The sequence below is a fragment of the Lethenteron reissneri genome, chromosome 44 (assembly GCF_015708825.2).
Source record: "Lethenteron reissneri isolate LAM-NWPU_2019-01 chromosome 44, ASM1570882v1, whole genome shotgun sequence".
NCBI classification, from domain to species: domain Eukaryota; kingdom Metazoa; phylum Chordata; class Hyperoartia; order Petromyzontiformes; family Petromyzontidae; genus Lethenteron; species Lethenteron reissneri.
Genome location: NC_083822.1, coordinates 10,742,832 through 10,770,533, shown reverse-complemented (window position 1 = coordinate 10,770,533; position 27,702 = coordinate 10,742,832). Strand labels below are relative to the sequence as shown.

General features: G+C 46.2%; 1 protein-coding gene across 1 annotated transcript in view; it reads right to left on the bottom strand.

The window, feature by feature from the left end:
• SMG1 (SMG1 nonsense mediated mRNA decay associated PI3K related kinase) overlaps nucleotides 1-25,811 on the bottom strand; it is a 51,579-nt gene extending 25,768 nt beyond the window's left edge. Inside the window, 32 exon segments of the mRNA XM_061569973.1 lie at nucleotides 1,138-1,307; nucleotides 1,746-1,962; nucleotides 1,964-2,034; nucleotides 2,600-2,726; nucleotides 3,430-3,589; nucleotides 3,691-3,844; nucleotides 4,536-4,645; nucleotides 5,385-5,583; nucleotides 6,533-6,675; nucleotides 7,401-7,555; nucleotides 8,139-8,303; nucleotides 8,854-9,053; nucleotides 10,450-10,658; nucleotides 11,486-11,635; nucleotides 12,526-12,627; nucleotides 13,493-13,580; nucleotides 13,695-13,813; nucleotides 14,304-14,465; nucleotides 15,445-15,575; nucleotides 15,984-16,262; nucleotides 16,971-17,072; nucleotides 17,579-17,803; nucleotides 18,302-18,475; nucleotides 19,162-19,259; nucleotides 19,757-19,829; nucleotides 20,258-20,383; nucleotides 20,748-20,961; nucleotides 21,067-21,125; nucleotides 21,602-21,735; nucleotides 22,164-22,322; nucleotides 23,748-23,866; nucleotides 25,342-25,811. Coding sequence (XP_061425957.1) covers nucleotides 1,138-1,307; nucleotides 1,746-1,962; nucleotides 1,964-2,034; nucleotides 2,600-2,726; nucleotides 3,430-3,589; nucleotides 3,691-3,844; nucleotides 4,536-4,645; nucleotides 5,385-5,583; nucleotides 6,533-6,675; nucleotides 7,401-7,555; nucleotides 8,139-8,303; nucleotides 8,854-9,053; nucleotides 10,450-10,658; nucleotides 11,486-11,635; nucleotides 12,526-12,627; nucleotides 13,493-13,580; nucleotides 13,695-13,813; nucleotides 14,304-14,465; nucleotides 15,445-15,575; nucleotides 15,984-16,262; nucleotides 16,971-17,072; nucleotides 17,579-17,803; nucleotides 18,302-18,475; nucleotides 19,162-19,259; nucleotides 19,757-19,829; nucleotides 20,258-20,383; nucleotides 20,748-20,961; nucleotides 21,067-21,125; nucleotides 21,602-21,735; nucleotides 22,164-22,322; nucleotides 23,748-23,866; nucleotides 25,342-25,415 — 4,668 coding nt within the window. The 5' untranslated portion in view covers nucleotides 25,416-25,811.
• Between the last annotated feature and the right edge of the window lie 1,891 nt (nucleotides 25,812-27,702).

Below are 27,702 nucleotides of genomic sequence, written 5' to 3'. Positions count from 1 at the left end.
AGGGAAAAACTGGAGGAGCCGCAGGCCTGGCTCACTGGCCCGCAGCAGTGAGACAGCGCACAGGGGCTCAGCACTTCCATTGAGTGAGTCGTGCAAACTCCAAATATTGAGGCGTCAGGGTCAAGATCGAACCCACGACCTACCAGGCAAGATAGTTAATATCTCGCCACCGAGAGATTGTGTCACCCTGCCCAGGCATAAGATCCCTCACTTGAAGGGAAGAGCTCACCCGGTAATGTGGAATGCGTGAGAGATCCCACACATGCACGCCACCACCCAAGGTGGCCGGGTGGTTACAAGAAGCCGATGCCGTGTAAAAGTACCGAGTGAGCACTGACAACACCACCGAGTTCAGATCCAGTTAACCCCCGCTCATGCGTAAGCTGGGTTCTTAAGTTTAGCGAGTTCACAGTCTCAGCCCAGACATCAATGACTGCAAACAAAATGTCAAATGAAACGTAGTTAATCACTTTCAGGATTAAAACAGTTTGTTTACTATGTGATGAATATTCTTTGGAGACCATACATACAAAAAAAGGTGTTTCCTTCGAGCAAAAAGAGAGGCCTAATGAAGCAACTTCAATAATTTGTAACTACTTTGTGTTTAGTTTGTTGTCCGTCTTCCGCACCTCCGATCAGCACAGTTGGCTATGTACGGTGAGAAAGAAGTTCACAGTAAATATATACAGGTAGTCCCCGACTTACGATGGAGATGCGTTACGACGACCCCATCGTAAGTCGAAAATATCGCAAGTCGAAGATGGCCTAGCCTACCCAGGAGTCTTAAAGAATGGTGATAATTTTAGCAAAACAGAGCAATTTACAGTACCGTAATGTATAAACTATATGCGTACAGTACATCCCGGCAGCGTCCCAACGTACAGTATCGTACCTCATACGCTGTTGCATTTGCCTGCCGCGCGAAATGTAAAATATCTTACAATTTTGTCATATCGCTATCGCCATCGTAAGATCGATATATCGTTAGTCGGACTATCGTAAGTCGGGGACTACCTGTATAAGGTGGACTGCTTGGCTGCGATAGTTGCAAATACACATTTTAAGCATTTTACAACAATATCATGCCAAGAGCTACGACTTAAATAAAGAAGTTTTTATATATGTTGGTGAGGGCACCTCCAGCTGAGCTCGGAAGACCTGGCGCAGGTGGACCGAGGCCTCCTTCCAGTCGCCGTAGAGCCACTTGGTGAGGGTGAGCAGGGAGCGGGCGCAGGCCTGGCTCGCAGGCCCGGAGCAGTGCGACAGCGCGCACAAGCTCAGCATTTCCATGGCGCGAGTCGTTTGGCCTGCACAGCACACATGCGGAGCCACAGCGAGCACTCAGCGCCTTTCCTTTAAGCAAGTAGACCGAGTTAAAAGCTCTGAAATTATCGCGTCAATCACGAAAAACTAACCGCGAGAGAGCTACGTCATAGGACACACACCCGTGCCAGTGTTGTTAACCTAAGCCATTTGGTCGCTAGATCGAGCAACTTTTGGGTTTCCCAAGCAGCAACATTTTTGTCAAAGCGATATACGACAAAGAGCGATTTTCTATAATGAGAACACAATGCAGAATTAGGACAAATTACCGGAATATATTAAGAATGCTTCCAGTTTATGTGTAACACTTGGTAAATGGTATATTTACACTTTTTATAGCTTTGGGTCTAGCTAGCAACACCTGACAAGTTATTGAGGCTCGTTTGGCGACTTTACGCTTCAAGAAGTTGCCGAAAACTGACCCATGCAGTACAGGAGTTTGGCCTTCTCAATGTCCAGCTCGGCCACCCATTTCTCCATGCCCCCGTGATCCTGCTTCAAAGTGAGCCCAGACAGGAGATCGGCCAGGTCCTGAGTGCCAGCGATGACCTCTCCGGCCACACCAGCATCCTTCCCCGCGGTGTTATTTGACGATCCGGCAGCCTGGGTCAGCAGCCGCGTCGCCAGCGCCACGTTGCCAGCGCTTGCGCGCGAACTTCGCGGCAGTGAGACGCAGCTCCGTGACGTGGAGATCCACCGGGATGGTGGGGCCTGCGGAGCGAGTAGAATAGAACGACGATCATTCTCTCATAGTAATAGGTTTTTACCCTTTCAACTGGTACAAAAACTGACACCTTTATACAAGGCATCATGTTTGCAATAACCACAACACAAGCAGTCAAAATGCAAACAAAAAGAAACAACTCTGATGATGATAATGATATGCACTGTCCTGAGTTGTTTCTTTTTGTTTGCATTTTGACTGCTTGTGTTGTGGTTATTGCAAACATGATGCCTCGTATAAAGGTGTCAGTTTTTGTTCCAGTTGAACGGGTAAAAACCTATTACTATATTTTGCCACTGGTAAAGGAGGTCTCATAGTGATCATTCTCTCCTTACCTACACCCTGGGTACAGAGCAACAGTTACACGTATGAGGGCGACCGCCATGTTTTTAAGAGTTCCGAGTAATTCACCATGAAAATCATCCGGAAAGCACCCAAGCTTCTACATTTCACCCTTCTGTTACTCCATCAACAGCTGCAGGCAGCCCATCACGATGCGACATCATGCCACGGCCGAGCCGTTAGCAGCAGGGACGTGGAGCTCCGTCTGACCTGTGAGTGTGAGGTTGGGCGCCAGCGCCTGCTGAAAGGAAGCGTAACGCAGGGCCTGCAGCCACGGCCGCACGTCCTGCTGCTTGCAGGACTTGCGCACGCGCTCGCTCACAGGCACCAGGCACTCCTGCACAGGCGCACACGGCCACGCGTGGCCACACACCGCAGTTATACCAGGGCTATTGTAAGGACATGTTAACATTCACCATCTGTCATGTAAGTATCGGGCATAGTGTTATAGTGTACAGAGCAACAGTTACACAAGAGCTACAAATTTGGACACAGTGCTGCTATAGTTATCATTCCTACATTACTGACCATTTGTAGATTTAACACTGATAAATGTTGGTTGTCACGAGCAATGAAAATAGGCCCCGATTTAAACTAGTTACAACGCTGCACAAATGAACAGCTGGGTATACAGCCGAGTCAACGAGACGCAATGAAAGTAAAACAGGCTGGTGAAAAGTCAACTGAGCATTGTAAGGTATTCCACATTTTGCGTGTAATGATTTACAGTGGCGAGATGTTAACTACCTCGACTCGTATACAGGACGTGGGTTTTATCCCAACCCTGACACCGGTATATTTGGAGCTTGCATTTATCTGGGTCCTCCAGTTTATCCCTCCACATTTAGAAAATTTGGCTGCTATGCATTTCCACATGATGATGAATCGTCACTTCGTTGAGCTATCATTTTTGGCCAGGTCGCTTCCGAAGAGTCAAATAGCTCAGTGGGCCTTACTTGGTAAAATAAAAAATAATTTATAGTTGAAGAGTATTATTTGTAAAACGTTTCAAAAGGGTAGAAACAAAGTGGACACCCCACCTTGGTGCCCATCTGATTGGCGATGGTGTTCTGCAGGCTGCTTGTGGAGTAGAGCTGCAGCGTGGGGAGCGCCGGCAGCCAGGGGCGCAGGCTCAGCAACGACAGTCGCAGCGGCGTCACCGTGAGCTTGGCCGTCTGCTTCAGGTACTTGGACACTTGCCTGCGGCGGCAGAGACGCGGCAGGGTTTAGGGCGCGGCGTTCCACGGCATGGATCGCGCTCCGCGTGGGCCCACCCTGCGAGTGTCGCGTCGCAGACTCACTCTGTGACAGCCGCGAGGTGGCCCTCCTGCTCTGCACCATCGGACCGCGCGGCACCCACGTAGCACGTGGCCGCACGCATCAGCTGCGTCTCCACCGCCTTGTGCAGCTCCGTCGGGTCCGGACTCAACACGCTCGGCAGCAACTTCTTGAAGTCTGTGCACGCACACGACATTTTTAGGAATTTTTCCTCGATTTTTGTCCACAGTGTGCCGTTTACTACGTGTCAAAGTATTCGTTAGCATCTCTCGTCGTGCGTTAGATATTATCACAGCTGGAATTTAGACCAATTAAGTGCAGAATCACATTGAACCTGTTCTTTTTGCAGTTATTGGTGACCGGGTTGAGACCATCAACTCACTGCACTACAAAACCTGGTTTAACCACGGGCTGCAATCGAGCCCAGGTTCTCAGCGATGCAATCTCTGCACTCTGAGCCACCACACCCCTCAACCCCACACACTGAACTTTTATAGATTTTTCTAAAACTCAATCTGGCACTACCCTGATTTGTACAAATTCAGTGGTGCCATTTTAATGCTTTCATGATGTGTATATGTACGTTGAACTTCTTTCACACCATACGTAGCCAACCGTGTTAATCGGAGGTGCGGGAGAAGGACAACTAATATGCCGTACCCATACTCTTAGGTTTTTTTTTTTCCGGTAAAGTCACGTAGGTAAAAAAAATTAAATTAATAAAAGTAAAATAAAACAAATTAAAAAATTCACGACGTTTCGGAGGCAACACAATTTTTTACCTACGTGACTTTACCGAAAAAAACAAAACCTAAGAGTATGAATCCTTGCAGTCACGAAAGCTTCAAATCTAGAATTGATGCCGTACCCATCTTTTCCTTGACGGTTTTGGGCGTGATGCTCAGTCCTTCTCCGGGCAGAAGATCCAGTTGCTCCCGACATCCGGTGAAGTCCCCGTCTTCAAAACGGCTCAGGGCACTGTGCGGTCCATACACAACCGCAAGTTATAAAATAACTAAAAGCGCGAACCTACGTTTTGTTTACGTGACAAACCTCACTGGCTGTGTCGGGTGGTGGAGTGTTACGACACATTTATACCTACGCGATCTAACCAAAAATCCTTTATTATGAATTGTTACCAATTTTTTCCAATACTTGGGGTTCCACTCCCAAAAGAACGGTCACGATATGCAGAACACGAAATATCCGCTTACGTTCTCAGCTTGGGGACATGATATACGGCAAGTTCTCGCTCAGCACATTTTCACACCATGGCGTTATCGCTATAACACTTTTTTTCTCCATTAGGGAACACTTTGGCACAACCGGGAACACGATGAGCGGTCAATGACCAACTACTTTCTTGAGCTGTGCAGCAAAACAGTGTGGGAATGGTATCCGCGTGAAATTACATAATACGCAGCATACCCTCATCTCAGTCCTTTGTCCCACAATTGGATGAACTGAAGATTGATTATATAAACCAAATGTGATTACATTTTGCATAGTTTTTATTTATGCACCGGAATGTTTGTATCTTAATTCCCTCGCTTAACGCATTTTCGCTTCACACGGCACTTTTCAGGAACGCGTCTACCGCGTTAAACGAGCAATTACCGCATCGGCTATAACAGCAGCATCCATAACCCGGCAAACTGACGCACCCCCTGACCCCCACTCTCGCCAGTTTCCCCAGGCTAAAAAGACGGTGTTGTACCGAATGTAGTTCATGTCCACTTTGAGGGCCAGGGCAGCTGCAGTGCTGGGCTTGAGGGCGGCCGCGCTGGTTTGCCACTCCTGCACGGCTTGCCAGTCGGACAGCGCCACGTAGCACTCTGCCGTCCTGCTCGCCAGGTACCCGACCATCTCCCACGGCGGCTCGCTCGGTTTAGTCAGCACGGTCTTCTTGCCTTCGCCTGAAACGGCAATGCGCATGCCTAGAGCAGCAGCAGCCACACAGTGAAGGCTTAAACAAACGAATTCTCTTTGGCGCTTCGATTACCAAGTTGATAAGTATGCTGCACTTCTTTTGCACCGTACGTATCCAACTGTGCTAATCGGAGGTGCGGGGGAAGGACGACAAACTAAACATAAAAATACGTAGATAGATGAGTAAGCGTAAAAACAGTGAGCTTTATCTTAATATTTGTTTAAATTTAAAGCTTTCGTGACTGCAGGGATTCATATTCTTGGTTCTTTCGAGAAAGTCACGTAGAAGGGAAATAATAAAGTAATAACAAAACCGCCACTTTTTTTCAAATTTTCTTGCTGTGGTTTTCACACCTGATGATGATTGCTTGTGTTGCAATCGAAACGTCGTGAGAATTTTAATGTTTTTTTTATTCCCCTTCTACCTGACTTTACCGAAAGAACCAAGAATATGAATGTTTGTTACTTAACTTGATCTGTTTACATTCCCTATGGCCACCAAGTTTCATGGCCTCTACTGACAAGTCCTGTCAACTCATGATTATCCAGGATAATGTGGGAAGTGGCCCAAACAACAGATAATACACACAAATTTAAATTAGGCGATAACAGTTTTAATTGTTTTCCTATGCAGAATGGGATGAAGATGTCGAATGCGATGTCTCTTGTTATTGTTACTTAAAGTGATCCGTTTACTTACGATCCAACACGTTTGCGGTCACGTGAGCACTGAATCACAAACCCTCGATAAGTGGTGAACAGCTAATAACAGCGCATATGTAATCATAATTTTTTTTTCACAAGCACGGTTAATCCGCAACACGTATAATCCACTCACGCAACATCGAGAGTTAACATACACACGTGTAATATATGCGCGTGTACACGTGTAATGATTGCTACAGCGTTAATTTGTTGGTGCTAGTGCTGAAGTACCATTGGTCATGTGCTTGGGGCTTGTCGTGCTGGTGCTTGGATTCGCCAGCCGCAGCACAGCCTTGTCCAGGCCCCGGATGCTGCAGTCCACCCCGGTGAGCAGGCACACCTGCTCCTGGTAGTCCATCGCTGCCTTCTCAAAGCTGAACGCACAAATTATATAGCGTTGTTCTTACACTCACTCTTCAATTGACAAAATCAGTCTCTCTTGCACAGGTCTGCAAAGTGTTAATGTAATCACACGCCAGGCTTTCTTTGAATTTCCACTTTCATTTACGTTAAACTTATTTCGTACCGTACGTAGCCAACTGTGTTAATCGGAGGTGTGGGGGAAGGACAACCAACTAAACACAAAAAGCTGTTTTATAGAAAATAGTTTTCAAATCTAGATTTAAAAGTGCATAGCTCCAGTAGCTTCCTAATATCGGAAGAGCGTTCCAGATGGCCACAGAAGCGCATCTGAAAGCGCGCGATGCAGTGACCGTCTTTGTTCTATGGCTAGTCAAAAGCCGCTGGCCAGGATTACCGGAGTTTGCGTGATGGTTTATGTTCCTTGACGAGGACAGCAAAGTATCGTTGGTTCATTTGTGGCAAGCACTTTGTGTGTAATGAGTGAGACCTTATAATGTATTAGTCCGGCAACTGGAAGCCAATGCAAGCTCGACGAGCACTCGACGGACAAGGCCGGATCTCTTTGCTGTACCCATTGATATGTTGGTGTTCACCAAATTCTGTTGCCATTTCTTTGAGGTACGAAAGACTGGCCAAACAGCTATGCCAAAACGGCCCCTTCTCAGAGCGATTCGACTCAAAAGGAACCATGGAGTGTAAGTGTCAGGCCCAGCGTGGGGGGTGGTGGCATCCTCACCGGCCCTCTGCATGCAGCGCCACCGTGCCGATCCACTGTAGGTTCTTGGCAGCGAGGCCAGCGCACCACACCGCCATTCCCGTGATAGCGTCAGGGCAACGCAGGTCCCGCAGGGCCTCCACAACCATCATCACCGCCGATTCAAACTCGCCTCCCTGCGAACGTCGCACAACCAGGGCCACGACGATGTACAAACACAGCAGCTCAGCATTAGCGTCACTTGTCACTTACAACCATGACACGAACCCTGTCCTCAACTTAAATATTTGCATCATCACTATCATCTTCAGCCATAATCTATCCACTGCTGGATTAGAGTCTCTCCAAGCCATCGCCAGGCCTCGTGCTCCGGCGGTGCAAGAATCACATGATCCGTTTTCATCGCTCCTTTATCTGCCGCTGTCATTAGTCTGGACCACTCGCCATTATTCCTTTTCAGACATGTCTGGTCCAAGTCCACTTATTTAAAATATTAATATATTTCAGTATTAAAAATAGTTATCTATCTATTCGTTTCCTGTATTGTTTGTTGTAACTTGCTCACCCGCTCCCACACTGAGCATGTGAAAAAAAGCTTCATACATAGCTAATCGCAGAAACATCCAGGAGGGGAAGTTAGTTAACAAATGAGTTTCACTATTATCAAGACTTGCATAGGGAAATCGCTTACCAAGCGCTAACACGTAGCCAACTACGGAGTCGCGTAAAAGTTCCCTCATGCCCCCGGTGTCGCATCACCTGTGTGGTGCCGCCGGCCTTCATCTCAGCCAGCAGGTGGTAGCCATGGCGCACCGTGACGGCCGGCTGTCCCGCCAGCAGCCCCACGCGCATTGCCGCCAGCCGGATCCGCGTCAGCCAGTCCTGGCACGTCTGCCGGTTCGTGAAGAAGAACGTCCGGATGGCCTGCACGCACGCGGCAGAAGTGTCCAACGTGGTGAAATGTGTGGGCCAGCGGAAAGCATGCCTTTCCGTAGAGCTGCAGCTCAAAAGCTTAGAGCAAAAGACCAGATTTGTTGATAAAACTGTATATAAACATGTACACTCCTTTTCTGAAGCCACCGCTTTCCCATGCCGTGTGGGACATGGGGGATATATGACCATACTTCACCGTGCTGGCCAGTGCTCGAAGGTGAAAGTGGGCATCATAGAAGTGGGAGCATAGAGGTAGAGTACCATAACAGATGTGTTCCACTGCTCTCTGCTGCTCACAATGTACCCTCCACAACCAACAGTGCATGGTGGTCGCCCATTGAAGGACTATCTATTCTCAACCCTGCTTATCAACTAAAACCACGATACCAGTGATGTCACAAATCCCAGCCCATCACACACGTGGAGCAATATTTATTTTTCCCCAACCTATTTTCCCGTTGTACAATTAGCGGAGTAATTAGATAACCGGTGTATCGCTCGATTACAGGTTTCTCTGCTGCACACAGAATGCAAGTGTTACCTTAGGCGGGGGCATGAGGGCGGAGGCACAGCCCTCGTAGGCGTTGTACATCAGCTTCTCCAGCGCCTCAAGGTAGTGCAGCAGCAACGTGAGCCGCAGCTGCGAGTTGCTGTGGCCTTCGTCGGCCTCGGCGTGCGTCCACGAGCCGCCCCCGTCGCCCTCGGGGTTCAGAGCCACTCCGGCGAGGCTCCGCACAGCTCCTGCAGCCCCCCACGATTCATCGTTAACAATGTGGGATTACAGAACGTCTAAACGCTACCGCATCACCCAGACGCCGCACATACACAATTACGACGACGATTGTGCTGATCGAAGTGGTAACGGTGGGAATTATAGTATGTACAGTGATACACTGCCTATCTTACAGTCAAGGTGATCAATGACGATTATAGTCGTGGGGTTGATGATAATAGTGATATTGATGGTTATTATGCTGACCAAGGTGTTGGTGAAGGTAGCAATGGTTTCGATTATAAATGTGCTGGATTAATTTCACTGGGACAGTGGGTAATAAATCAAGAAGGGTTATATTATATAGAAGATATATTTTGTAAGTGTTGATAATGTTCAACTTTCCATCTCCAATTAGCACGGTTGGCTACGTGCAGAGAGAAATAAGTTCAACAAACATAGTCGTAACAAACCTAAACACTTAAGTAGACACCCAAAGACTTGCGTGTGTGATGTTGCAAGATGACTCGTCAAGAACTGCGCTATTACGGTATGCGTAATGACGCCATCGCCTTGACTGCAAAGTATAATCCTCTTAGCTGGTTGTTATTGCCACGTTTTGGACAACCCTCTCGTCAATTTCACCGGTTTTGCATAGGGCAATTCCATAACAGCAACACTTTATACTAAATTTTCATTCATGGTGGATCATCTTTACGAGTAATCGTGACTCCACTTTCCTGACAGATGGACAGGGATGGTGCATAAATATGTTCTACCGGAGGTGGAAAGCATTAAAAATATACCAATGGAAAGAAAAAGCCAACTGAGGTCTGCAGTAAATGAAAAGCACACTGAAATACAAGTGTACTATAAGTAATAATCAATATAATTGGGGCAGTAACGTGGCCTAGTAGCAGCCTGTTCACAGCTTGTTGCAGACATTCACGGGTGGAATCCAGCGGCAGCCCTGATTAATACTGTGGGTGTAATAACTACAATAAAAATAATTAGCTTTCTTCACGGTGGATGTTAAAGATAGTCTGAAGTCATTCGAAAGAGAAGGCCATTTGTCTGCTGGCGTCAGGATCCAAATTTGCCAATTCCAAAATTACCCAGAAAATTATCAATTGGCACTATACAAAGCAATCACCACGCCCTACTGGCAGACCAATGCCCCAGGTCACTCTTGCAACAGATGTATGTTGAACTTCTTTCACACCGTACGTCACTAACCGCGCCAATCAGAGGTGCGGGGGGAAGGACAACAAACTAAACGCACAAAAAACATTTCTAAAGAAATACGTTTTCAAGATACTCTCCTGGCCTCTCGAGTTTTCACCTGATTAAACAAAACACTTTTGAAAAACGACAGAAAAAGAATCGGCGATGCGCCACGAGACCACTTGTGGAACGCGCGCTGACCTTCGATGGTCTGGAACGTGTCCTGCGCGCGTCCAAGAGGTGTGCGCAGCTTGGAGAGAACTGTGAACTGCGCTGCCTCCCACACGGCCCACAGCCACAGTGCCGCCTCGCAGCGCAGCAGCCGCTGCTGCTGCGTCACACCGGCACGCACCTCCACCTTGTCCTGCCGCTGGCAGCTGTGATACAACCGCTCGAGCCACGGGTCCTTCCTGGAGCCGACAGTCCACGCGCAAGGGAAAGAAACGTGGAAAAGATTGAGAAACAGTACAAGCTGGATATGAGCACGCAGCTTGAGAGTAAGTTCAGGTGTACAGTAAAACCTTGGATTGTGAGCAGAATTCGTTCCGGAAAGGTGTTTGTTATCCAAAACACTCGTATATCAAAATACTCGTATATCAGTTGTGATCACGTGACGCTCGGCAGACAAAGCGTATACACGTACTACTCATATTGCAAGACCTCGCTCGTTTATCAAATTAATATTTATTTACAAATTTTGCTCGTCTTGTAATACACTCGCAGACCAAGTTATTCACAATCCAAGGTTTTACTGTACTTATATCCCAAGTGTGTGTAATGTAAATAAATGTTGTTCATATAAGAACTGTGCTTAAATCTAGTTTGTACTATACAATTAAACCCATGTTTACAGCACGCTGCAGTCCTCGCTCCCCAGACACATGCACCCACACCAACCTCCACGTCCCTGCGACATATTATTAAAGCCTGGAGGTGAACTGCATCACTTCACATTTCGGGTGAAATAATATCGGTTAAGATTATTGGTTTAATTTTTAAGAGTAATACTCTTAGGTTTTTTCGGTAAAGTCACATATGTGAATCCTTGCAGTCACGAAAGCCTCAAATCTAGAATTTTAAGAGTAAGTTTGGAGGTATGCCGCAAGCCGGATTAAACGTGTCGGCGAGCCGCCTTTGGCCCCGTGGGGCAGCAGCGCGCACAGCCCAGAAGTGGTGGACGTCTACGGCGTTCGTGGCGGGTGACAGGAGGCTTGGTCGCCGTTTCGTACGGACGCACCCGGAGCGGTTGAGCGTGCCGTAGAGGATGAAGGCGAGGATGTCGGAGAAGTCGTGCGGGTGGAAGGTGCCGCTGGCGGGGCGAGCCATGTGTGCGCGCAGCCCGAGGGACACGCTCTGCACCTCACCCTTGCAGCCGCCGTCGTTGATGCTGCGTGCCCAGACAACCCACGGCGCATGCCACGATCCGCTCACAAACCCGTATTTAAAAGTTGCAAAAAGTAAAAATCTTACGGAAAGCATAGTTGTACATTTTATCTGTTAAACATGCTGTTTATGCTCCCAAAGGTTCACTGGCCAAACATAATCTGACTTATGTCATTGTATTACTCATGTCCTCCTCCCGTCATATTCCTTTTGAAGGGTACATTTGAGAATAAGTTAGAACAACTGCTTCTCCGCCGATGACCAAATTAACTGAAATGCACTCGATCTCATCAGATACCAGATGTCATGCAGATCTGTGCCTGGATAGTGGTTGGATGCAGAGGCAGCAGAGGCAACCCAGAAAAATCACTCCTTGTACTGGGCTTTGCTCCAATGTCTAAGCTCCCTGCATTTATATTATTGGTTCTTTCGGTAAAGTCACGTAGAAGGGAAATAATAAAATAAAACATAAGATAAAATTATCACGACGTTTCGATTGCAACACAAGCAATCATCATCAGGTGAAGAACAGGGCTGTCGGAAAGACAGCGTCCTAAATTAGGACGTCCTAAATTTTATCTCATGGTTATTTTTATTATTTTATAATTTCCCTTCTACGTGACTTTACCGAAAGAACCAAGAATATTAATCCATGCAGTCACGAAAGCTTCAAATCGAAATCTCCCTGCATTTGCCAACCCACACTGACCAGCACAGTGAAGTATGGCCAAACAACCCCCTCGACCTGCATAGGAAGGCCCCCGTCCAGTAGTAGACGGGGGAAAGGGCTGAACATACACAAATTCTCCACTGAGCGATAGACCTGATGATCGGGAATCGCCATCCCTGGATTTTTATCTCAGGATTGATCGTAGACACCCCCCCTTTTCTCACCAAAGCACGATGTCGACGGGGAGAGCTTTGAGAAGTTTCCCAAAGGCCTGCTTGACACGGCCGGCTGTGTGGAAGAGCTGCACCTGGCAAACCCCGGCACACCTGCAGGTGGGAGTCGCCCAACAAGGAGAAGGTAGCAGCAACCAACAGCGCATTAACCACATGCCAAGCGGCACCCTCATCAGTGAGTGGAATTACAATAACCTATTTTGCACAGGTGACAAAACAAGTGTGTCAAGATGTCGTTTTTATAATTTTGCCCCATTTCATCCCGATGATGCAATCGGTGCCAAGTCACAAAACAAATACAGAAAAACCTTGGATTGCGAGCATAATTCGTTCCGGAAACGTGCTTGTAATCCAAAACACTCGTATATCAAAGCACTCGTATATCAGTCGTGATCACGTGACGCTCGGCAGACAAAGCGTATACACGTACTACTCGTATTGCAAGACCTCGCTCGTTTATCAAATTAATATTTAATACAAAATTTTGCTCGTCTTGCAAAACAAGTTACTCGCAATCCAAGGTTTTACTGTAATCAACCTGGAACTCTCACAGAGAAGTGACCGCTTTCAAGTTCGAGAATGGCCCCATTGGAGGCAGATACCAGGGAACAATTTTTGAGATCTCTTAAGCAGCCTCAGTTTGATATGTTAGGGAAGGGGGGCACAACTAGTTTCCACTACCAATACCACAGAAGGTATGTTTCTTGGAAACGAGAGTTAAACCTTAGTATTTAATTCTCAAAGCTGCAATTAGTCCTGCATAACCACATTTAATGCGATGGATTTTTATTTCATTCATGAACGGGCTGAGAACGCCCTACACTTCAAACATCGGGTTTAAGCTACAGGTTGGCCGAAACCTAGATTCAATCATAGGATGTCAGCAACGCCAGCTCTGTGGCCCTTTACATCTAACACCACCCAGCCACCTCCGTGTTCAAATGTCCCCAATTCTCACCGTTGCATTTCGTCATGGGGAAGAGATGAGGCGAGGATCTGGAGGCTGCTGCAGCTCTGCAAGCAAAACGATGGCTCCTCGTGCATCGCTGTCAAAAAAATAAAAATAAATGCTCTTCATACAAAGGACACAATTATTCAGGCATGCTGCTTCACTTTACATGCACGAATACAAGTTGTCATGAACCCACTGAGGCACTTACCAGTGACTAGAAGTCCTTTGACAAAAGTGTGGAAAGCCGAACAGGAGAACAAGGGGCTGTAAGTATCGGACTTTTTCATGAGCACTGCAATCTCCTGGGCCCAGGTCAACAGCATCTGCCTGCACAACACGAGAATAAAAGATAATTGAGGCGGTGAATGCACAGACACACCATACACCTCCTGAAACAATACAACAAAAACTGTATTCGCATGGATTCTATGACACTTCCCAATGCGAGTTTTTCCTCAAAATGATTTAATTGGCAGAAACGTAACCTCAAGAGCAGCACATTTAACGCGGCCATGGTAAAGCGTGTAACATCATGGCCATGGCCAAAAGGGATTATCCATTATCGCAAGATTTTATCACCAAGTTTTCGGCAGCCCTTCGATCCAAATAGAAACACATTACATTCAAATGTTATTTATATTGGAGCACCTTACCGTGAATGGCCAAACCCCACCCCCCCCCCGCTAGACAGACAAACAGAGCTGATGCATTAACGCTTTCAACCTGAGTTGGAAAGCGTTAAAAACCAAACGCACTCCCCAACGGTGCCCGCGAGTTCAGGAGGAAGCAACGTGTCGCGGCTCGCTCGCATGTGGACCTGCTGTCGGGGGCCAGCTTGTCGCTGCACAGCAGGGACCCCAGCAGGTTGATGATGGTGCTGAAGTGCCTCTTCGTTGCCATGGTCACCGTGCTGATGACGGCGCCGTCAAAGAGAGACGGCGACAGTGAGCTGAGGCTGCTCGAGATGAAGTGCTCGTGGCTGAAAACAAAGACAAAGATTCTCGGTATAGGCTTCACAAATATGTGGGACAAGTATTGTTAGTAAGCAGCTATCAGGGCCGGCACAGCACACGAGGGGTAGGTGGCCAACACCTTGCCCGGCTGCCTTTGTGTCCCCAATGCTGATATTTACACACCATATCAGGTACTAATTTAAGGCTGAGTCGACCTAGGGGAGGCCCAGCACCGGTTCAAATATTGGTCGTGAATGGGAATCGAACTCGGGTCACCGAGTCCGTAGCATAGTGCGCTAACCACTACACAACCGCTTCGCCCAGAAACACACGCACAAGCATTACCGCTTTACAAACAGGACCCTGCGGGGTGGGCTGGTAGGAATAATACTTAGTACCGGTACAGAGATATCGACCAGGTATAGAGGAGTTAAATAAAAAATTACTGTATTCTAGTGTAACGTTAATTAAAAGTGTTTGTTTTGACAAGAAACGCTGTGAGATTTAAAGACTCGTAGTCTTTCATTTCCAACACCACCCTCAACACCACCCCTCTCACGGACGGACGGACGGACGGACGGACACATTAATCTATTTGGTGGTCTGGTCCACTTCGTTCCTACCAGTATAACAAGCCACTGTATTGACAAATAATGACAGACCGTGTATCAACTGGGCAAGCAATGTCAAAGAATGGACCAAGAAATGGAAACAAATCAGGGATGGAAACGTAAAACAGAAAAAACAACTCGAGATGCAGCAACATACCGAGGAAATGAGAGCAGGAAAAGATTTAGCCCCAAGGTTGTGAAGACCAAGGGGTAGATAGAAACAGAAAATATATATCCATGTGTTGAATGCATTTTCTGAGTGTGCCGTGCCTTCAAGACGCTACAGTTTGTGTGCGGTGGGTTTCTCCAATTAACACACACAGAGGGCGGTCAACACGCAGGCATGCAGTTAACACACACAAGATTGGCAGGGTGAGAAGCAGGGAGAACTCACCGGGTGCAGTGGGAGTACAGTGTGTAGAGTACAGCGTACTGCACCGCGGGGAAGTGCAGCGCGATGTTCAAATGCACGACCGTCAGGTTCTCGCTCAGCAGCGCAAACACGGTCGGAGACAGTGCCCACATCTGAAAAAATACGCAAGACATGACCGAGGTGAGCACACCAATCTGCCGCTTTGCACTTACCAGTTCAGTTGTGCACAAAGGTGTTTTGCTTAATTTGCAATTATATTCCAACAGTACCATTGGTGTCGCAATACAAAGATATTCTTTCCGAAACCTCACAGGGTATGCCCACGAACAGTGTTCATTGCACACTGACCAAACCAAAATGTTCTAATTTTCAGATATGGAACACGCACAATCAATAATCTCAAGACCCTAGTCCCCTGAAGCTATCCCCACCACATCGACCCCTCATTCTTTAACTTCGTTAACCGATTCCACGAGTAGAGTCTGAACAGTAGAAGCGCACTCACTGGTGACAATCTCGATAAAAAGCGAACGGGTCACGCAGGCGGCAATAGGACTCACGCCAATGATGGAATTTTTGGCGTTGCCGATGGTGGTGAGAGCACACAGGTTGAAGACCAGCGCTGCCTCCGCCATGTCGGCACTGAGCACAGTGCCAGCGAACGAGGGGTGGAGGAGGTCGACGCAAACAGAGTCAGTGTCTTCCGCCCCGAGTGACGCCAGCAGGCTCTTGACGGCGCACGCCACCTCGCCCAGGATCAGCCGGTAGGCGCTCTCCAGCACCGGGATGTTCTTGAGGCCAAGCACGGATTGGTATACGGAGAGGGCTGCCTTCACCACCTGGCAGCGACAGCAGCGGGATCAGCAATAAAGCGACACGACTCCTTGTACTCTTTCTGACCCTCAAGGGATATCATTCTTGAACAAATTATCGCTATTTTTCGTTGGAAATAAATTCAACATTCATTTTTTTTACATTCTAGTGAATATAGCACCTCTACAGGCTGTATGGTTCACATGAACCCGTAATATAAACTAATTGAAAATAAACAATTCTTACACGCACAATTTAATAATGTATTACGAGCGTAAGAATATATTAATAACTGTATAGTTACATTGTTCAACAAGACAATAAGTACACAGTAATTAAGACTTGTGTACCACTGCCTTCTTGCAGGTATAAATGGCAAAACAAATAAATGTTTTCAAGCAAATTTTAATACACCTTCTTATCAGCATTATAAAACAAAAGGCAGATGAGTATGTGGCACAAAATGTATCCTACTATACTATTTGTTGGTTTTGCTCAAGTCATTTTTGGTGACGCAGATCACTCTTGCAAAATGAGACTATCCTGATCTCTGGAGTTCTCGCCTAGTAAAACAACATAGAATTGAAAGTTGAACTTCAACACTGTCCTCCGAGTGTTTCCCAAGCAAGTCGTGTGTTTTGAACACAACACTCCCAAGTGATTCCCAAGCAAGTGTGTGTGCTAGCAGTTTCAAGTCTCATCCGTGAATGTAGCAGCGCTGCTGTTAACGTTACCTGGTTGTCTCTGTGCAGTCGTAGCTTAAGCAGATTTGAGTCACGAGAAAACAGCTTCTCCACAAACGAAGAGGGAAGCTTACTACCAAACTGTTCCACGATCTACACAGGAAAACAGAGAAATAGCATTGGGATTCATGCTCGGTGAATATATTAGACTTTACCCATGATGAATGGTAATCTACTACACTTAAAGTTGACGTCAGAATGTTGTACATATTCATGAAACATTCTGACATTACAAGACATTCAAGCGGAATAAAAAGACAACAGTGCTCTTGTGAACTAGCATTACTGGAAAAAAAAATCGCAAACACTGCATGAACATATATCAACATAAATAAAAATACATTTCCTGCAATGAAATATAGCTTGGATAGATTACTTTTAAAAACCTCTTCCGAGTAAAATTAAGTAGAAGAAACATTAAAATGGAATGAGGGTGACTATTGCAAGTGAAGCTTATCATACAGCATCGACAGTTTAGCATCAAATTGCGATTAAGACAGAAGAGTAAGAGATTATCGATAACAAAGAAAAAAAATAACACGAGCGATGACGCTCCTGCCGCTGTGTGGCATGGGAGGGGGGTGGGCTTTCTCTCTCACTAGGGCTATGAGGTTGAGGATGGACACGGTGTATCCGATAGCGTAGGTGTCAGGCTGCTCCAGCTGGCTCAGGCCGAACTCCACGGGGCCCTCCACCGTGCACGCGAGCTCGGGTTCCAGGCTGCCGAGCAGCACGCACACGCACTCGTTCCCCGCCGTCATCACCGCCTCCGAGAAGTAGGCCTGCTTTGCCACGCTCACGCATATCACCACGCGCTGCAGGATCTGCAGCGTGGCCAAGGGTGGGGAGAGGGGGCAAGGAAAACGGAAACCGCTCGTTAAACGGTGAAAACACCGACTTGAAAAATCGCAAAGACCTCAGGTTGCCTGGATTTGAATCCAGGAAGCCGAAAATGACTAAATAGAGTTCTTCACCGCACCGCACAAAGAAATTATATTAATATGGTCAAGCAGTTAAGTTGCCTAAATGCCAGCACTGATCATTAAAAACATTGGTTTGACTGCCATGCAACGAACATTATTTTCAGTGGCAGAGCTGGGAGAAAATGTTGTGTGGACCAGAGGTTACTTAGGGATCTCAGAGGTCGCTCTGTAATATCCGCTTCTGTGGGCTGTTCTCCGACAAATGGTTGCACAGCTCTGAGAGAAATCCGAATGGATTGTCTCATTACACGACGACACCACAACTGGGATAACAGGAATTTTAAATATGAAAAGACAGTTATAAACACCAAAGCAAAGAAATTCTCACTGTTGACGCACCTCTGTGACGTAGGCCTCTGTGATGGGAGGGCCCTTGATGGGGTTGAATCGCTCCCCAATGCTGCGCACCACTGTGCTAAACACTCGGAGCAGCGCTGCCAGTTTAGGCAGTGACACGGACGGCGGAGGAACCTCCTCGTCCATCGAGTCCCCGCTCACAACATGCCTCAAATCCTGACACCAGAATACATTTCTAAAATTAGTACGCCACATTGAAGCAATGCATCACTCTATTATTAATTATCAATGCGCGTAAATAAGTGGCCTGCCACAGGAGAAAGTGATTCGTATTAATTATATGAACACCTTATTAATAATGTATATTCTTGCGTATGGCAATGTTCCATTATTAATCATGTACAGCCCTTTGCCAATGCACTGCTGGATGAAGGCCTACTTACACAATGTGGGGGTTATTTGGCCATACTTCACTATGCTAGAAAGTGCAGGTAGGTGAACGGGTGTACCCAGAACAGGTTCAAACATAATTTGCCCACTAATGTTCGCCGTGGTCGTTGATCGAACTCAGGTCGCCAGTTTTGCATCTTGTTGACATGACAAAGGGGTGCTCCAAACAGCAGGAAGGCACCAACCACTCCCACCGTGCCATTCATGCATATGAAGTGACCACCACATTACACGAACAATGATCTCAGCCTTGTCTAAGCCACCAGCCTGGAAGCTGAATAATGTGGTCATTAATTCTACGTGTTTACAGCCTGCACATATCTGCCTGTTGCGATGGGTTTTCTCATCATTTATAGAAAATGTTAAACTTGGACTCTAGTGAACAGCAGTCAGTGTGAACAATAAACCAACGTTACGAATGCCGCCACCACCCAAGACTTTTGATCTTCTACCTCTGCATAGGCCTCCATGTCCTCGAGGAATTGCCCAAGGAGGGTGATGGAGAAGGCGAGGTCGGCCACCCAGAACTGTTCCAGACACTGCAGCCAGCCTGGCAGCACAACACAGACATTAGCCACACACACACACGGTGGTCACGAAGCACTTAATTTAAACATAGCAACCTCTTGTTTCAGAGACACATCGTCTACATGTGCTGCCCTTTTATCAATCCACTGTTGGATGAGGGACTCCCTACGCCGCGTGGGTCGTGGGGGTTTTTTGACCATACTTCACCACGCTAGTCACTGCAGGTTGAAGGCGAGAAGGAGCATAGGTGTGGGAGTATAGAATGACAGTACAACAATGGATTTTAATGCACTTCATTGCCTGCCATATAGCCACACTGCCCTATGACAACTTATCAGTGCACGATGGCCACCCGCCCAAGCACAATGTGGACTTAGCCGTGCTTTTAATAAAAGATCTGATTTGATCACATTCTGGATGATTTGGTCATAGGTTTAATGAAAACCAAAACTAAACAAATCGAAGATACAAATTGATAAAATAACATGCTTAATAGATTAGTCTTAAAGTAACTCTTACCAGAAACCTTCTGTGTGAGGCTGCTGGTCTGCGTGTGGTCTATGTGCCATCCCACCAAAATATCCACCGTGTCCTAAAAGTGCGGCAGAGGGAAGCGAAAAACAACAAAACAGGTGAGGACCAACACCATGCTGGGTTGACTATGATGATGCATATTCAGGTCATCCAAGGACGTGGTTTGATGATCGGAACGATCAGACGGAACGGCGTTCAAGACGGCGGGGGCTGCTATTGAGTGACGGTCCTGGTTCATGGTATGCCATGGAGAGCTCTACCCTGAGTTGTAGTGTAGGGTAACAGGATTGAAGAAATATACAATAGATGACCGAAAGAAGAGGTGTGGTGGTACAGGTAGGTAACCTTGTATGTGACACCGCTTGTGACTGGAAGCCAGTGGAGGGAAAAGAGGGAGGTGAAGGCATCTAGCTGAGGATAATGGAGGGGGTGCTGAATAATTGATTGTGTATTCATCTTGAAGGCACAGGGGATAAGAGAACTCACCCTGAAATTAGTGCTGAAGACGTGCGGGTAGCTGCGTGCTAGCAGGAGGATGCAATGCACGCAGTGGCAGAGCAAATCAGGGGGGTCCACATTCTCCAGGATGGACTGTAAGCTGCTCATTACAGACTGAAATCACAAATCACACAAGGTATAATACCAAGGGAAATGCTTTTGATGCAACTGTTATAAATATTTATACACATTTCAAAACAAATATACAAGGTATAAAGATGAAAATTCGGTGAACTTACACTATTAATAAAATGTTAAATAGAAATCACACGGATATGTACTGGAAATAAATAACTTCATAAATGTCGACCAATGCTTCGATAACCTAGTTTCCTTTGCGATAGAAAACATGCTATTAAAACAGGAAATGAACTTATATTTAAATGGCTATTAACTCGTGTGTAAAGTGACGTTGTCGAATCAATATTTTAAATACAATGAGGCTATATGCCACCAATGTAGGGGAAAGGACACTGACCGGCATGACGCTGGTGAAAGTCTTGCTGTCGCCGGCAGCCTCCAGGCCCCGGTGCACAGCGCACAGGTACAGCATTTTCACATCGTCTTTGCTGGACAAGTCAAACTTGCCAAAGATCCATGTAAAGACCTTCTCAGCATCGTAGCCCAGGGTGCAGCAGAGCAGCCCTAGGCAGGCAGCAGCTTCTTGGCGCAGTTCCAGCAGCAGTTTACTGCTGCAAGGGTCAAGGGGAAATATTTGGACTCCTCAGCACCTGGCCAGCTACTGATGATCAAAGGTCATTAAATTGTGACAAAGTGACTTGAGCTCCAGTACATACCTCTCATTAACGACATCCTCAAGGACTGCCAAAACATTGTCGAGCTGTTTAAAAAGAACCTGAAATAAAACAGACAATTAATCATGTAAACCAGGGAGGTATTTGTTGGCTTTACGAATGGCACTTCATTGAGATTGAGCCACTTCAACACACAGACGGGTTTATGACTACTCTTAGGTTTTTTCGGTAAAGTCACGTAGGTAAAAGTAAATAATAAAAGTAAATAATAAAAATAATAGAAATAATAATAGAAATAAAATAATAAATCACGTTTCGGGTGCAACACAAGCGTCCGTCAACAGGTGGGACAACCACAGCAAGAAACAATTGCTGAAGTGAGTTGCTGTTGTTCCACCTGATGACGGACGCTTGTGTTGCGTCCGAAACGTCGTGATTTATTATTTTATTTCTATCATTATTTCTATTATTTTTATTATTTATTACTTATTTTGACCTACGTGACTTTACCGAAAAAACCTAAGAGTATGAATCCTTGCAGTCACGAAAGCTTCAAATCTAGGGTTTAATGACTCACCAGCCTATTGTCTGGCTGCTGGATGAATTCTCTCAGCTGCCGGGCTGTGTTGAGACGACGTTCCCTGTCATCTTCCCGAGACACTCTCCGCAGGAGATGAGACAATCGAGAGTCCTCAGAGTAGGACTGACGCTCTGAGGCCACGCAGTAGAAGAAGCACAAATTAATTCATGGCATGGAGGGGCCCACGTATCTTCTATACTGCACTCTCACAACAGTTTATTTCCCTTGTACAACCGAATCAGATGCAAAACAACCCAACCCTGAATATATTCTTACTATAATAAAACATTAACATGCAACCGAGTGCATCTATTCTAATAAAACATTAAGGGAGTGTTAGCAGTTATACAAAAACAGGTGATGCTTGTTTTTTAAGTAGACAGTGTATATATAATTACAGACCCTGAACATTCTGTAACATGGAATTTCTGATAATTATTATAATATAATGATATTATAATATAGGAACCGGATGATCAGTCTGTCGAGTGTTGCACAAAAAGTTGGAGCCCACTGGTGCGCGGACCACACCGTGATGTCAGAGGCCGGTCCATCTCACCTAGTGGTTTCCTCATTTCTTTGGAAGCAGAGGCACGGTTGCCATGCTGTACGGTTGTGGATCCCTCGGCGTTCACATCCACACCCCTCAGCTCTTGCCTCGCCGCCCTCCTCTGGTAGGAGCTCTCTCCTGGGCCCCCATTAACCTCATACCTCCCTCCTGTCCAGCACGTTAAACACAGGATGCATAAACCACGCAGAAAACACGTGAAATTTCTTCAGAGCACTTAGAAGAGCTTGTGTTTGCAGAAAAGAAGTGTCCACCTTTGCTAGGTGGGAAAACATTTAATTACTTCCTGTTGCAATTTGGTGGAAACGTCTTCTCCACCACAAACCCCAAGTCACATTTTGGTGAATGTTCCTTAAGCCCAATTTTTGAAGGAGAAAAAAAACATGCAGACACCTTCATCACGAATGGGAAGGAAAAATAAAAAATGCCAGCTATATATTACGGTAATTTCATAAATAACTTAAACATGTTTTGTCCACTATATATGATCTCACTATACATCATTGAACAAAGAGTTCAAGAAAAGCATACGAGTCACAACAGGGTGGCGTTAGGAATCCCCTCTACCCCAATGAGTTCGATGGCGTGATTGCAGACAGATTTTAAAATTGGGGCACACCTGATTTAGAATTATGCGTTTAGTGTATTTGGCCGCTATAAAGTTCCACATAAGCCACTTCGTTGAACTATCATTCGTGGCCAGGTCGCTCCTCAAAAAGTGCTATTATAGCTCAGTATGCCTTACCTGGTAAAAAAATTAAAACATTTTATAGTTGTTTTATAGTTTTATGAGGGGAGTAAATAGTTACGTGACTGTATAGGGGACCCCAAGTCCAGGGGATCTCCAAAAAATGCACGATCATTTGGGAAGTAAATGAGACACCAGTATTTCCTGAAATTGGTTTTAAAATGTATTATTGCAACTAATGAAACAAGCCAAGTATAAACCGAGAACAAATGTACGTGATTTATAGTGAATACAAGACTGATTGATCCAATATAAATACAGTGACTGGGAACAGATGGGGGCCCGAAGCCCACATTATAAACGAGGGAGCCCAAATTAAGAATTAGGGTCCCAAAGATTTCAAAGGACCATGGATAGGGATAATAAGTAATATTAAAAAAAACTTTTTTTAAAACACGCTTTAATGAAATGTACCCTACTAGTAATGGAAGAATTCCACGACTCCAGGAAGTGGCCCCAAAGCTTGCCATAACGTAAGGAACCGTGGTGATTTACAGCCAACGTCAGTTGAGCGTGGACAATTAGACCCAAGCCGAAACAAAACATATAAAAAAATGCTTTAAAATATGTTTATATTTTTTTATGATAGAATATAGTATTGTCATCAGTATGACATAAGTATACCAAGTTTGCAGTCGATACCATGTTGGGAAGTGGGAAAAATTGAGTTACAAGATTTGAGGATACAACAACGACAACAGACAGAGTGAGTTAAATAAAAGTGTGTAGAAAGGGTCTTCCTGTCCACCCTGTACAACACAGGAACATCTTGGCCCCATCGCTTGAGAGGCAGCGATGGGTAGAGCGCTGTGTGGCTGAAATGTCACCTCTGTCGTGACTGCGCGACTCAAAGTGGCCTCGGCCGGACTCATGCTTCTTCCACGCCTGGTGGGATTCGCCAGAGAATTGTGGCGTAGAAGTTCCACTGCTTCCTCGCTCCCTGTCCCTGTCCACAGACAACGATTATGGTTGTAATGTAGTCCTTCACACACTCGAAAAGTGCCGTTAATTTTACCGCAAGACAAGTATCAACTCGAACACTGCACCATTCATAGGACATAGCATATGGTGTCATCATAATACGGTGCCATGCAACACAAACTATGGACCATATTAGTAAACCACAAAAGTCTGCGCTCCTTCATACAGAGGAATACAAAATATACGAACTCTCTCCTAAAGCCATCTCGTGGCAAACAGCCCTCGACATTGATATTTAGTTTAGCTCCTGAACATATTGCCGACATCGGCAAGAAGAGTATACAAACATCATATACGCAAACCTTTCACCCCATAGGGGTTTACCAGTACAGTATTCTTGTACAGGGAAATAAATGTTTCAGGTCCATACGGCGTACAGCCGTTTGAATACGGGCAAAAAGAATGTATGTCTATTTGTTTGTGTTTCTACACTTGTGATGGGACTTTGTAGGACGAACGCTGAGATGTATAAGGGCGCGGGGTGACTAATAAGGTCCGAATTGGTCTGTAATAAGTTAGGCGCTGGTAAGGGGGTGACATGTATGTATACGAAGAAAATTGTGGTGGCGCAAGGCTGTGATCCTCTACTTTGAAAGCAAGGGTTGATGGATCACAAATTATATTTGAAATTCCCAACCGCATTTGGATTGCAGTGGCCAGGAGATGGAAGTACACCAAGTGGGTTCATGAATCCGTGTGTCCAGACGCTGACGGATTATCCTCTCGCATGATATCCCAACGTGGCAGGACCCTCTTGGAAGAACAAAATGTTGTGTTTTTTTAGCTACTGCGCTAATAAGAAGCCGGCAAACTCGAGTTCGATTCTCGGTCACGGCAAAGATACATGACGAGTGAGAAATCCTCTCCCTTCACAAACCCCCACTGAACAAAGTGGAGTTAAGTAATGAGCAATCAACAACCCCTTACCACCGACACGGCGTGGGGGGGGGGAGAAGAGACCTTAATTCAGCATTGTAATCACAAAGGCCGTACATTATTATGAGTTCACAGCGTCATTACTCGCACACGTTATTTTTTTAAACGTTAAAAGATAAAAGCAATCAATGCCTCGTTAACGTGAGCCCGATCTCCACTGCGGTTCGTGCGCCAAGTCCCGCCAACAGCCCTTAGTCGCACATCGCTAATTGCACGGAGTTCTCTCACACTAAAATACCAGAATACTTTACCGATGACAAGAAGTATTTTATTTAATTAAAAAAAGAACAGCACCGCCCTCTACAGAAGCCACAAAATACGACTCGAAAAAGCGCCGAGAGGGTTAGGCCCAGAACCACGGCCTCGCCTAGCCGCGTAACCGAGCAAGCTCGGTCGAGCACGGCAGGCGAGGTCGAGGCTTCGGCCTCGCTCGCGTTGCGTCTCGGGGGTGGAGGTCTGTGGGAAGATGGGGAAACGTGGAACAACGAAGCGTCCAACACTCACCTGGGCTCCCACTCATTCCAGCGCTGCGGCTGCTGTCGCTTGCTGCCGCGAATGCTCGCAGCTCTGTTGCTCATTACCCGCGCACACGCATGTCCCGCGGGGCGCGACAACAGAGGAGCGGCCTCCTCCTCCTCCTCCACCGGTTCCTCTCCCCCTCCCGTCCCTATCTTCGTTCTCCACCACCTCTACCACCTCCTTCTCGTTTCACTTCGTTACGGGCGATGCCACTGGTAAGTTTGAAGATGAAACCCGCGGTAACCGCACCCTTCTCCTCGTCTCTTTTATCGTCTTCTGCTTGTCCTCGTCCTCGTCTCCGCTGGACTTAGAACCGCCGATAACAACGTCGTGGTTCCGCCCGTGATGGAGGATCTGTGATGTCGTGTTGGTGGTGGTTGACGATGATGGTGGTTGGTGGGTGGGTGGTGGTGGTGATGTTGCTGATGACGATGTTGATTATGATGTCGCGTCACTGCGATGTCTGCCCCCCCACCCACCTACTGTGCCGTGTTTGTCCGAAGCGATGGTCGAGCGCCTCCCCGGGTTCAATGAGGGGAGAGCAGCAGCGGGCAGCTTCACACGTGGGGGATGTGGGGGGGGCATGCCGTGTCAACGCACGTGGTTTGTGACCCCAGTATTCTTTCTAGATTTGAAGCTTTCGTGACTGCAAGGGTCCCATACTCTTTGGTTTTTTCGGTAGTCACGTAGGTAAAAAAGAAAGAAAAAAAGAAAAGAAAAATAATTGTATTTTTATTTCTTAAGAAAATAAAAAATAAAATAATTTTTTTTTTAAAGAAAATAAAGACATTTATTCTTTTTAGCTTTTAAGAAAATAAAAAAACATTTATTTGTATTTTATTTTTTACCTACGTGACTTTACCGAAACCCCCAAAGAGTATGGACCCCGTATTCTTGTTTGTGTCCCAGTATTCTTGTTTGTGTTTCTCCCTTGTGATGAGACTTGATGAACGTTGAGATTAATAATACGGGCACGGGGTGACCAACACGCTCTGAATTTGTATGTGATAAGATAGGTACTGATAAGGGGTTGACAGGAATGTAGTGTATAGTGTACCGTAGCATCAACCCATACGCTTTTTTGTACAGGTAAATTTAGTTTTAAGGGCCATACAGCGTACAGCCGTTTCGATACGGCAAAATAAAAAAAAATGTTGGTCTCTTTGTTTGTGTTTCTCCCTTGTGATGAGACTTTATGGGATGAACGTTGATATTAATAAGGGCACGGGGTGACCAACATGCTCTGAATTGGTATGTAATAAGATAGGTACTGATAAGGAGTTGATAGGAATGTAGTGTATAGTGTAGTATATAGTTACATACCTGTCAACCCATACGCTCTACCCTTTATTCTTGTACAGGGACATTTCGTTTTCAGGTCCATACGGCGTGCAGCCGTTTCGATACGGCAATATAAAAATATGTTTGTCGATTTCTTTGTGTTTCTCCACTTGCGATGGGACTTTGTGGGATGAACTTTGAGATTAATAAGGGCACGAGGTGACCAATAAGGTCTGAATTGATCTGTAGTAATAAGGTAGGGCACTGATAAGGGGTTAACAGCTATGCGTTGGTGTCAATCCACTCCTATACAATGTAGGAGGTTGTTTGACCATACTTCACCACGCTGGTCAATGCGGGTTGGTGAAGGTGGGTGGGAGGGTGGGCGCATAGATGTACAGGACAACACAACGGGTTGTGTTGTATTGTTCGCAACATATGTTCAACTATTAAACTAAACTATTTTAAATTTCACAAAGTAGGGCCCACTGATCTATGTAGCTCTGGTTCAGAAGCGACCTGGCCACAAATGATAGCTCAACTGCAGCGACTATCATCACCACGTGGAAATTTATAGCAGCCAAATACTCTAAACGCATGATGTTGATTTTAAATGTGGAGGGAAAACCCGGAGGACCCGGAGAAAAATCCACGCGACCACGGGGAGAGAAACACGCAAATTCCAAATATACAGCAGGCGTCAGAGTCAGGATCGAGCCCACGACTTCCTGTATACCAGGCGAAGTAGTTAACATTTTACCACTGCGGATTATGAGCAGCCCCACCAACCACACTGGTCAATGCGGGTTGGTGGTGGGTGAAGGGGCTCATAGATGAACAGGACAACACAACGGATTGTGTGACACTGCTTGCAACGGCGGTCGCCAATTCAACCACAATTCAGGCTAAAAACCCTGCCTGGCTTGAACTCTGAGATCCACCGGTTTCGTGATTTGGCCAACGTAAACCTTTCAACACCTTATCAGTTGCCTTATTACAGACCAAATCGGACCTTATTGGTCACCCCGTGCCCTTATACATCTCAACGTTCATCCTACAAAGTCC